Source organism: Brachycentrus maculatus, unplaced genomic scaffold (genome assembly GCF_059751285.1).
Source record: "Brachycentrus maculatus isolate JH-2025_06_01 unplaced genomic scaffold, ASM5975128v1 h1tg000326l, whole genome shotgun sequence".
Classification (NCBI taxonomy): Eukaryota; Metazoa; Arthropoda; class Insecta; order Trichoptera; family Brachycentridae; genus Brachycentrus; species Brachycentrus maculatus.
The window spans coordinates 1,889,068-1,900,972 of record NW_028281075.1 but is presented as its reverse complement, the minus strand read 5'-3'; the positions used below and the strand labels follow the sequence as shown (position 1 = coordinate 1,900,972).

The 11,905-nt window shown below is 32.2% G+C and overlaps 1 protein-coding gene across 1 annotated transcript; it reads right to left on the bottom strand.

The window, feature by feature from the left end:
- Positions 1-3,873: 3,873 nt before the first annotated feature.
- On the bottom strand, positions 3,874-11,778 carry nmd (no mitochondrial derivative). The gene is made up of 7 exons (XM_088268673.1): positions 11,612-11,778; positions 11,316-11,523; positions 11,034-11,130; positions 8,889-9,033; positions 7,566-7,862; positions 6,534-6,796; positions 3,874-4,350 (listed from the first exon to the last, which is right to left on the bottom strand). Exons 2-7 carry the CDS (start codon positions 11,495-11,497, stop codon positions 4,186-4,188), a joined length of 1,149 nt encoding a protein of 382 aa, XP_088124799.1. The 5' UTR covers positions 11,498-11,523; positions 11,612-11,778; the 3' UTR covers positions 3,874-4,185.
- Positions 11,779-11,905: the final 127 nt, after the last annotated feature.

Below are 11,905 nucleotides of genomic sequence, written 5' to 3'. Positions count from 1 at the left end.
ATATATATATATATATATATATATATATATAATAAAAACCTGACCTGAAAATTGATCTGTGACGATTCTGTATCATATCAATAGGGTTATATATTCTGTATTTGAGCCTGTTCCTAGACAATGTATATATATATATATATATATATATATATATATATATATATGTATGCATGGTGTGTGATATGTATACATATATATGTACAAAGTTTCAGGATAGAAACACACGCTCGCTAGATACCAGGACCCAATGAATTAACCTGTCTGGGTGTGAGTTTCTCCGGACAAAACTGTATCTGAGGAGTGGATTTGTTTTTGTTTTTTTTTTTACTTTTAAACTTTTATAGTATAGTCGATGCTATAAGCAACATGTTTTCTTGAATAAACAAAGATATTTACCCCAGTAAACATGATTTATATCAAAATTATCGAAATATCGATAAATCATGTTATTAACATGTTTTGATATAAATCGTGTCATAAATCATATTTTGTATCGGCCGTACATGTACGTCCAAACTCCTTTGAGAAAAGTTTGGTATGGCCGTACATGTACGGCCATACTCCCGGACAGGTTAAGGGTTCTCAACAGCATGTTTTTTCAGTTATTTTAAATTTAAATCTCTTGAATCTTATTTTCATGGATGGGGCCAGTGATTGGTTTAACCAAGGTATAGAAGCTTGTTAACACATTTCGGATGGGAAAGGAAAATTTCTACCCGTTCGGTCGATTGATGCTTAGTGACGGGAAGGGTATTTTTACCTTCTGCGTCGTCTTCATTTCAAAGTCAGAAAAGAAGGAATTAAATATTTAATGTTTTTATTTGAATATTATGTACCAATCTCTTTGTTAAGGTCTTAATTATACGTATATAATTATCAAATGCCATCACCAGCGGTCCGCAGGCATAAAAAACACCCGTCCGAGATGTGTTAAGACTGCCCTGTATAGACTATGAAAAGAAAACGTGGAATGTGTATATTATATAGTACACTAGTACGTTACCTCAAAAGCACAAATAAAAAATTTGGCAAATCACTAAAAGAGAGAGTACAATAATTTTTTTAACATTATTCATATTATTACATATTAATGTTACCATTTACGCTCAAATTAACACACACAAATTACCTTTCGTATTAAAATAATGTTATGTCAAAATATCGCCATTGTGTGGACACTTTATCTTCCAGTTTTTTCATAGTAATTTCTGACCGCCATGACTTTGTGGCAAATTTTTATGATGTCGGTTTTCTGTCAGCACATCAGAGTACAGAAACTTTTTTTTTAGTTGTTATTTTTATTGATAGATGATGGTGCGATGTCACTGTTTAATTATAATTGATTTTAATGGATGTTAATAGAATCACTCAAAGCATATTGTATGAAGACTTAAGAACCGAGTCTTACAAAATATAAACTTGGCAGAACTGGGTACATAATATCAATTTGATCCCAAAGTCTTCATTCTGCACTTTCCAGTTATTTTTTCAAGTACCCATATCAAATTATACATTTTTTGATCTATCAATAAAACTATACAATATGAAACTGACTTAGTAAAAATACACCGCAGGACAAAAAAATCTACGAGTTTACTTGCTACCGCACGCCTTGACTTTACTGAACTCTTTTTCTAAGAAATCCTTTATCGATACCTCTTTCTTTTGTTCAATAAATTAAAGACACTTTGTGTCACCTTTCTACAATATTTACATTTGAAAATGTCTCAACAATTTTGTTTTACCCGCGTTTGAGGGAACATAACACAACAATCATGGAAAGTGCAAAGCAAATGTCGATAGCGATAAAATCCAAAATAATCACACTGTCGCAACAAAACATATCTAATTGTAAAATATCTCGTCGAGTTGGGTATTCAGAAGGTGCAGTGAGGTTTTTATTTAAAAAATTCCAACAAACTGGATCCATAGAACGGAAAAAAGGAAGCGGATGGGGGCGCGCGACATCTGCCCGAGATGATCGCTTAATAAAAAAAATTGTTATGCGCGATCGATTTTTAACGGCACTTAAAATACACGCAGAGGTGCAGTCTACTAGCTAATCAACATTTTCAGTAAAAACTGTGTTCAGGCGGCAGTTGGAGCATGGTTTCCAAGCACGAAGTCCCGCAAAGAAACCATTACTGACGAACAAAATGCAGAAGGCTAGACTGGATTGGGCGAAGGAGCACCAGAATTGGACCTTGGAGGATTGGCAAAATGTTATTTTCTCCGATGAATCAAAATTCAACCTTTTTGGTCCAGACGGCATAAAGATAGTTCGACGAAAACTTGGGGAAAAATACCATCCTTCGTGCGTCCCTCGAACCGTTAAACATTCACCATACGTCATGATTTGGGGGTGCATGACAGCGTACGGTTTGGGACCTCTAAATTTTATACAGGGTATGATGAATGCCATCCAGTACAAAAAAGTGCTGAAAAACCATCTTATTCCAACAATCGAGGACATTACGCAGTATACCGCGGACCCGATTTTTCAGGACGATTTGGCGCCGTGCCATAGAGCCCGCACTGTGAGTACAAATATTTATTTTTTAGTGCACTTTGTAGACCACTTGATAAATAATTTATTGTTTTTCTTACAGATCATTGAATACAAGGATAAAATTGGCTTAAAATCGTTGACGTGGCCCGGGAATAGTCCTGATTTGAACCCGATAGAAAATTTATGGGCGATTATGAAAAAAAAAGTTGGGAAAAAAAAATAAAAAAAACATTGAGGAATTAAAAAAAACTTGATTCAAGTTTAGGAAGAAGAAATAACATCAGAAATTTAAGATTCGCTTTACGCTTCGTTAAATAATAGAATTTTACATGTTATAAAAAATAAAGGTGAATTCACTAAGTATTAAATATTTTTAAATGTTATAAATATGTTTAAATGTAAAATACCTTAATTTAAAATAAAGCGCTTAGAACCTTCTTCTTAAATTTGAATAAAAAAATTACATGTCTTTTATTACTCCATCACAAACACTCGACCATAAATGAACCGTTATGGGTCTCTAAGGTTCGGATAATCTGATACCTGGTATATAATGGCAATTTCTAAGTACAATTCATGAGTAAGATCTTTCATTTTAACCTCGAAGTAACGAGTAGTCATCACATATGTTAAACAATACAAAAAAAACTAATTAAATATCAAGAATAATTCATTATGTGTCAATTTTAGTTTTTTTGAGGACTCGTAAATTTTTTTGTCCAGGGGTGTATAATAATATTTAGATACTAATTTTCAACTTTTAGCTCACCATTAAAAAATCTTTTTGCAGATTTGGATTCACAATATTGGGTTGTGTATAGGTCCGCCTCTGTAGTGTAGCGCTTTGGCTACCCTCGCTGTAGATACAGGATTTCATCCCCAGTGAGGTCAAATTAACTATAAGTGATTATACTCCCATATTTATTTAATATTACCTGATGTGCAGGACTGATCACATTGCTTTCACATAATTAACAAAAGATAACACTGTGTCTATAACACCGTTGGGTACAGATGAAAGTAAGAGGTTCAAGATATTGATTGAGTTGTGTTACAGTGATAAAACCAATGGTAGCATTAAAATAAGGCGACTGTAGATCCCTATGAGATATTAATATTTTATTTCATTTCAAGCACAGAGTGGATTGATAAATAACGTAATAAAATAAAACTTGTGTATGGCCGCTTTTAACATTCTTGGAAATCTTATATTCATATTGACTAGTTTATAAAAAAGAAAAATAGTTTATATTTCTTCATAAAAGAAAGATACATAGTTATGAAACCGGTCGATATTAATTCAAGATTTACAACAACAAATAACGGTTTAAACACTTTTAAATGGCAAGAATAAAAACAAATCATTTAAATATATGGAAAAAAATCCCAACACACAAGTTATTTATTCATGTTGGAAAATAAGGAAATGCATTTTAAGATAAAATACTTTTAAAAAACTTGCTTTCATAAAAATATAAACTTAATAATAAAAACAATAAGAGAACAATAATAGTGTATTGAAAAATGCATTATATGTATTCGGCTATTTGCACAATGCAAATAAATCAATAAACTTGGCCACCATAAATTATTTTTTCCTAAATTGAACAGCACAGTGACACATTACACACTAGACTAAAAATATTCAACATGTCTTGTACTAAATACTTGTATATTTAATCCAAATCGATTGGATTATGACTTCTTTGACTCATATTGAAATTGTGTGATTCTTTGAACTTTTTTAAAGACAAATTGAGATCTTCCATTGTTATGGGACGTATAGCATCATCATACTTGTCTTCAGAATCTGTATCGTTTGATGTAGAAGGGACCTCTTTCTGAAAATTTTAATAATTATCATTAATTACATGAAAAATATAACCCCTACTAACATATGTGTTTGGACTTAATATTAGATTTATATAGGGTCCGCCATCTAAAGTTTTTTTTTTCAACTAGTGCTTATTTCGTGAATGGTAACACTTAGCTCATGTCTGATTTGACAGATAATTAGTTTTATCCTTCCGCTGAGCGAATATGGTTGTGTATACGCTTGAACAACGCTGGGAAATATTGCGACATTCGACTTACAGAAGATGCCGATTTTGCCAAAAAAATCATCTTTTCGGATGAAGCTCATTTTGATCTTGGCGGGTATGTAAACAAGCAAAATTGTCGTATTTGGGGCACAGAAAACCCGCACGCATACATTGAAAAGCCGGTACACCCAAAACGAGTCACTGTTTGGTGCGGATTTTGGTCCAGAGGCATAATTGGGCCATTTTTCTTTGAAAATGAGCAAGGAGTGGCCGTTAGTCAATGGCGATCGTTATCGGGCCATGTTGAACGGATTTTTGTTCACAAAAATTGAAGAGGAGGATATTGGCAACATTTGGTTTCAACAGGACGGCGCTACGTGCCACACAGCCGAAGCTACACTCGATGTTTTGCGCCCCATTTTCAAAAAAAAAATGTTATTTGGCGGACCCTATATTTTAGAACAAAATTTTAAATGTTATGAATGTTAAAAGCATTTTCTTTAATGATGTTACTATAAATATACAAAAAAAAATCATTTAGAATTTTGTTTTAAAAGTGAAAAATATTAAACAGCTCATTTGTCAAAAAAAGTAATATAATATGTGAATATACGACTGTAGCATCATAGATCCATAACCCGCAAAAATATTATTTCATGGGTTTCATTTAACATTGTAAAAAGAGTCTATTTGGTAAACTAATTTTGTCATTGAAGTATTTCTGTTGTTTTCTTTCTACTTCCAACACTCGATTCTTTCATCCATTGTTTGGTTTATATAATATATTACCCAAACTACTTTCAAAAAGATTTATATTAGGAAACCATTTTTAAAGTAATCAATAATGCTTATCTCAGCATTGCATATATTATGTTACTTGAAATTATATAGCAAATATTACATTATTATACAAAACAATAATCAAAGAGACTTCACTATGACAATTTCAAATGTTAATTTTTCACGTCTTTTCCATTACATATTAACTTTTCAGAGGATGAGCTAATGCTAGTAGGAACTGGGGAGTTTGTTTTATGGTATACATGAGGGCAATCAATATATAATAGTTTCAGTTCGAGGATAAAGAAAATAGCTTTACTTATTAGGACTAACTTATTTTTTTATTCTCTACTACATTATTTTCATTACTGACCTCAATCAGCTTACTAGGCCAGTCGTTATGCTCTCCCTTGAATTTGTTGGGAATGAAATCAAGGGAGAGAAAAATTAAATTTAAAACGTAGATAATAAAGAAGCAGACTCACAAATAGGTTGTGTTTCAGTGACAGCTATTAAATGAGTAATGATCTTATCAGGGGCGTGCCTCCCATGTAGGTAGAAAAGTGGTGCCTATCCTAACTTACCCGCTTGATATATAAACACGCAACCAGTACCAATCCTTCCTTACTAAGTAGTACCAGCTTACCTTACTACCTACCTCTACTGCCTACCCTAGTAAGTAGTACCTAGCTTACCTTACTACTACCTCTACCCTAATTAATTATCTGTGCACGCTACTGGGTCTTATTGTTAAGAAACTTGGTATTTATACAAATAATTGAGTGCGATAAGACAAGGTTAATAATTTTGTATGTATTCATTTATAGCAGTACTACTACATATAAATACTGAGAGTATATTGAATACCACTCGTAAATAAATTTTCCTTTTATTATTAAATGCATATATGTTTTTATTAATGAATATATGCAAGTTGAATGAATAACATAATAGTACATACTACTTGATGAACATTATTTGCAACATCATACTATGTATGTCCATACTTTTTGTAGGTTAAAACACATTTCATTTCACAATTCGTACTGTCCAGGAAGATAGCCCTCAAACTATTCACATTGTTCTCATACCAATATCTTTGTAGGGCTTTTTACCTCTCTAATTCATTTAAAATATCAAAAGCATAAATAACTTTAATATTAATATCAAATAACACATTTAAAAAGAAAAGGATTACTTACCGGGTTATGTGAGATTTGTGACATGTAATCTCTAACCCTGTAAACGGAAGCATTTCGACACAATTCAAAAAGATCTGACCCAGAGAAACCTTCTGTCATCTGTGAGATTCGACGCGTGTCTACATCCGTGGCAATCGGCTCATTTCGCAAAATTAGTTTCAAAATATTATCCCTTTGTGATTGGTCGGGGAGACCAATCCGGAATGTGGCCGGCATCCGGCGCTGAATGGCCTTGTCCAAATCTTGGGGACGGTTAGTCGCTCCTACGAAAGAAAATAATTTTAAAATAATATATTAGTATGTCTGCTGAGCAATGTGAAACATCCATTATGTATCGAGTGTAATTTGAATGGATCTGTAAATGTCTATCTCTGTAGTTAGCACATTTTACTACCGTGGTGGAAGTCCCGGATAAGCATAATATCAGCAAGATGCCCCCCCTCCTCCCTTTTCAGTGGGGGAGACAAATGGTATAAATACTAGTGAACTAGTGACATAGTTGTGGATTATCACTAAGAAGATCAAAGATTATCAAGAAAAGGGTAATTTTCCTTCTGGTCTTAAAACTTACAATATTGCAAACGATTTCCATAATAATAATATAGATTTTTAAATAGATTCTTTTTTTTCAAACCTTTATCCGCACCCAATGGTGCATAGGGCACTGCATCATATAAACACATTGTTACTATCATCGTTAGTACATGAAGGAAAGGTGATCAGCCCTTCGCTTTAGGTGCCAGTCCAGGGTAATATTGAATAAATATTAGAGTGAAAAAATCACTTACATTTATTTGACCCCCCCCCTGGGAATCGAACCCGGGACCTCCAGAACGGTAGCCGAGCACGCTGACCATTACACTATGGAGGCGGACCAATTTTAAATACATAGAATTATAAATATAATAATACCAAACAATAAATCATGTGATATGATCATAAGGTAATAAGCAAGCTCATAGCCAAAAAACTATTTCACTTCCAAATATTGTGCATACCAGATTACAATGAAAAATTAAAATGTTAGCTCACCCATTACTATGACAGTGCAATTAGGATCTGTTATGAGTCCATCCCACAGGGACATGAATTGTGCCTTCATCATGGCGGTGGCCTCGTGGTCGTGCTGGTTACGTGAACGTAAAAAGGAATCAATCTCGTCTATGAATATTATGCACGGCTGTAACTTGACTGCCAAACTGAACACGGCGGCGGTCAGCTTCTGGGATTCTCCGTACCATTTGTCAGTGAGGATTGACAAATCTAGATTTATAAACTGAGTTTTCGCTTCCTTAGCCGTGGCTTTCGCAATCAGAGTCTTTCCAACCCCTGAAAATATTTGTGATATAATAATTGTACTTTTTTTTAAAATTACATATCGCTCACTCCTTTCAAGAACGTCACAAAGAAAAAATCATCAATTTTCAGTTGTGCATGTTTTCGGAATGCCAATAAATGTCCCAGCAAAAGCGGCATATTTTTAACTTAATATTTACCCGCTACAGGGCAGAAAGTGTTGTTTTTGCATTTTGAAGAAAAGGTATTGTTTAATTATTTTTTTTAATATCCTAAATATTTTTCAAATGGAGAAAAAACCTTCGGGTTTTACCTAAAAAGATCTGTTGCACAGCAAAAAGTTCAACATATATTTTTATATATTTGCTTGGTTTGATATATTTTTTTAATACTTTGTATTATATTTTTAAACTTTAAAAACATTCTCCTGAAAAATTAAGTTTTTTGATTTATGACGTTCTTGAAAGGAGTGAGCGATATATGTCTTAAAAAATCAGTATGTATTGTAATATGTGCATAAAGAATGTGAATCCAATTTTAAAACGAACAAAATAATACAACCTTGGAGTTGTAAAGGTTTACTTCTGTTTAGATTTAAGATTGAAACCAACTGTGGCAACAGAATTGCTCAAAACGGCAAAGCAAACAATGAATAACATGTGCAGTAAAGAACAAATACATTTGTAAAATTATAAAATAAGGTGTAATTAAGAGAGAAAAATCTCAATGATGATTGTTCAATTTTGAATTATTGTTTTAAAAATATAGTTAATTGGATTAAAATAATAATAAAAATAAAATTTCATTTAACAAGTTTTTCCTGTATTACATATTGGAATCTTGAAAGAAAAATAGTAAACTAAACAATTTAGCATAAGTCGAAAAATAGTGAATTTTCTGACAAGTTACATAATTTACAACCTTAAACAGGTTTACTTCCCAGTTTACTTAAAACTAGTCATGAGTGATTAAATTAAAAAAAAAAAACAAAAATGAATAATGACTTTTTCTGGAGAAATTGACATTTACTACATAAAACTACATAAATTAATGAATAACCTGGGGGTCCATGAAGCAGTACACCCTTTGGTGGTTGAGTAAGTAGAGAATCTGCAAATAGATCTCTCTTCTGAATGGGCAGGATAAGAGTTTCTTGTAGTTCCTGTATTATATCATCCAAACCGGCTATGTCATCCCAACATACCTGAAATTATTCTTATTTTCATTATAAAACTGTAACTTTTAATTTTATTTTATTTATATAATAATGTAATACAAAATAACACTAGTGTTTGAAAACTGACACAATCACTACATTTGGTAATTTTTTAAACAGAATATAGTAATTGAGGTGGGTTATATCATAAGTCGCTTCAGAGCGATATAGTCATTTTGATTATGAAAAATGGAATCCAATTCAACTATGAATATAAAAGTTTATGTTTATGTGAATATGTGTATGGGGGGCAAAACTTGTCTCATGTTTTGTCACTTATCTTATCCAATAGACGGATCACCTTCGCTGTATGTCACGCGATTCTTACTTCACACCAAGCTCAGAAAAGTTTATAATTTTTAATTTGTATTTGTTTTACAGCTAAACAATGTGTTACAGAGCTATATTACATTTTAAAACGTTTTTTTTATTAATATGAGACTCAAGTCTTCTTCTAGTCAAGTAGTATAAAGAAAGGAACATACATACAAAGGGTCTAATAAGATAAGTAACGCTGTGTCAATGGCTGCAAGGTCATAATTACAATTCTACAATTACAGAAATTTGTTAATAGAATTAATCTTCTTTATTTCAGGTATTTTTTTTGCCATCTGATCATATTATTGAATAAATTTAGAAGATATTTAAAAAAAAAGTTATGACGAAACCGTCAAAATATATTGCAGTGATTGAAAATACAGGAACTATGATTGAGGTCAATTACTCTGTCTAAAACTGGGAGCAAGCTGCTGCGGAAATATTTATGCCACAAGCAATAACATTCAAAATTTTCAGAGCTCAAAAGGTTCATTTAAGTAAGACAAATAAAAATAATGTCCTTGTGCAGGGTGAATTTTTTTGGTTTAAAAATGGTAGTGTTGTGACCAAGTCTATTACCCTTATCGGTCCAATGTCGAATCTCATTCGACATCGATTTTGTCCTCTTAGGTCCCATGTCAGATGTTATTCGACATTTTTTTAGGTATTATTTATTTAAAATGCAAGCTTACGTTTTTGACACATGCATCTATTACAACAGTATGTGGAGCAGAAGACAAATGATTGTTTTCCTATTGGAATGTAACTGTCTACCTACAATTTTTTTGTTAAATTTTGGGGGACCGGCAAGGGTTAAGAAAAAAACTCAAATTATTGCTTCTATCGATGTAGCAGTTCTTTCAATGAGTATTCCTACAAAGAGTTTAAACTCAAGTCATTTTAAATGCTAGAAAAGAACAACTTCAAATTAAACTATATCTAAAAAGTTTTCACGAGGTGGTGGCATCTACCACATTGCAAAGAATCTGAAAACCAGAATCAAGGTCGTTATTGCGAAGATCATGAAAATATCTAAAATAGTTAGTTTTTTTTTACTAATATGTCTCATACTAGCTATTGTGTGTACTTTATAAACAAATAAACATATCCATTCAATTACTATCTATCGTTTATCATCAAAACTCATTTTCGATTATGTTGTATAAAAACTTGCCTTCTCGATTTATATTTTAAAATATTCAAAAAACTTAAAAGAGAAATAATTTTAATATTGTGCATTTCATTCTGAATATATGCTTCATAATATCTACCAGTATTTTGTTTTGTTCTAATAATACCGACATTGGGCGACAGAGTCCACAACAGTCTACATAGAGCATATAGAATAATATGGTAAAATCAGTTTCCGCAATTTCTTAACTAGGGTGCCGGATTCGCCATACCAGGTATGGGCAAATCCACAAAGACCCATTTTTTATGCCGGTATGTGGTACGAGCAAATCGGGCAAAGGGTTAACGGAGATTATTGATCTATGTATAACCCCAAAAAAAACACAGAACTGAACAACGTTAATTACAATTCTCAATTTCATTATTTTAACATCTTAAGTCGGAAAAATCTTAAGTAAGGTTAAAAAGCCTGAGCAAAAACAATGTATTTTAATTGACTATCTAACAAAATATTATTTATAAAATTTCATGTTTCATACCGATATTTCATCAGGCACTACTAAATGCGCCGCAATCATCATTTCATAGTCAGTGAGTTTGTCAATCTGCAATTTATGGTGTTTCCTCAAGCCGAGTCTAAAAATATACAAATAAAAATGTTTCAACATCCTTACTAGTTTTGCTTTGAGGGTTAAGTTTACCACTCTTGCCTTGTCACAAGGGTTGATAAAGATGTTATATAATAAATTTTAAGAAATCATACAAATTCAAAAATATTTAATTAATAAATCAACTATGAAATTCTTGAATTTCGTCCTTACCTCCTCAATCTGTCATGAGCCTCGGTTTTTGCTTGCTTTTTATTTTTGTTAGTGGGATCCATTTGATTCATCAACCATTTCAAAGAAAAATAAGTGGCCACGGAAATTAACGATACTCTGACAACAACTTGGAATATTTCATTTCTGGTGAAAACAGAACCTTGACTCACTTGGCTCATCATGACAATCCGCGTCAGTGAAATAAACTCTGTAAAATAAAATACAATTTTTTGACGGAGTGATAGGGAACAAAGGTATATTCGATCAATATGTTGAAATACGGTGCATATTATTACATAAATATGGGAATCCTGATTATAGGTAGAATAGATAATTTAGCTGTTCTGATAATGGTCGATACGATTTTGAATAACTATTTATCTACAATACCGCGTACCAACCACATACCAAAACGACAAAACTCGAAAAGGAAAACCAGAAAATGTTCATAGATAAACACACCACAGATTATATAAAAAAGATATTAATTCATTTATACCAGCGGAGCGTTCATTTACATTGAACGATCACTCTAAATGATGTAGAGTTGTCAAATTACAAATGTTCGACCAAAGGAATATTTCATAAGC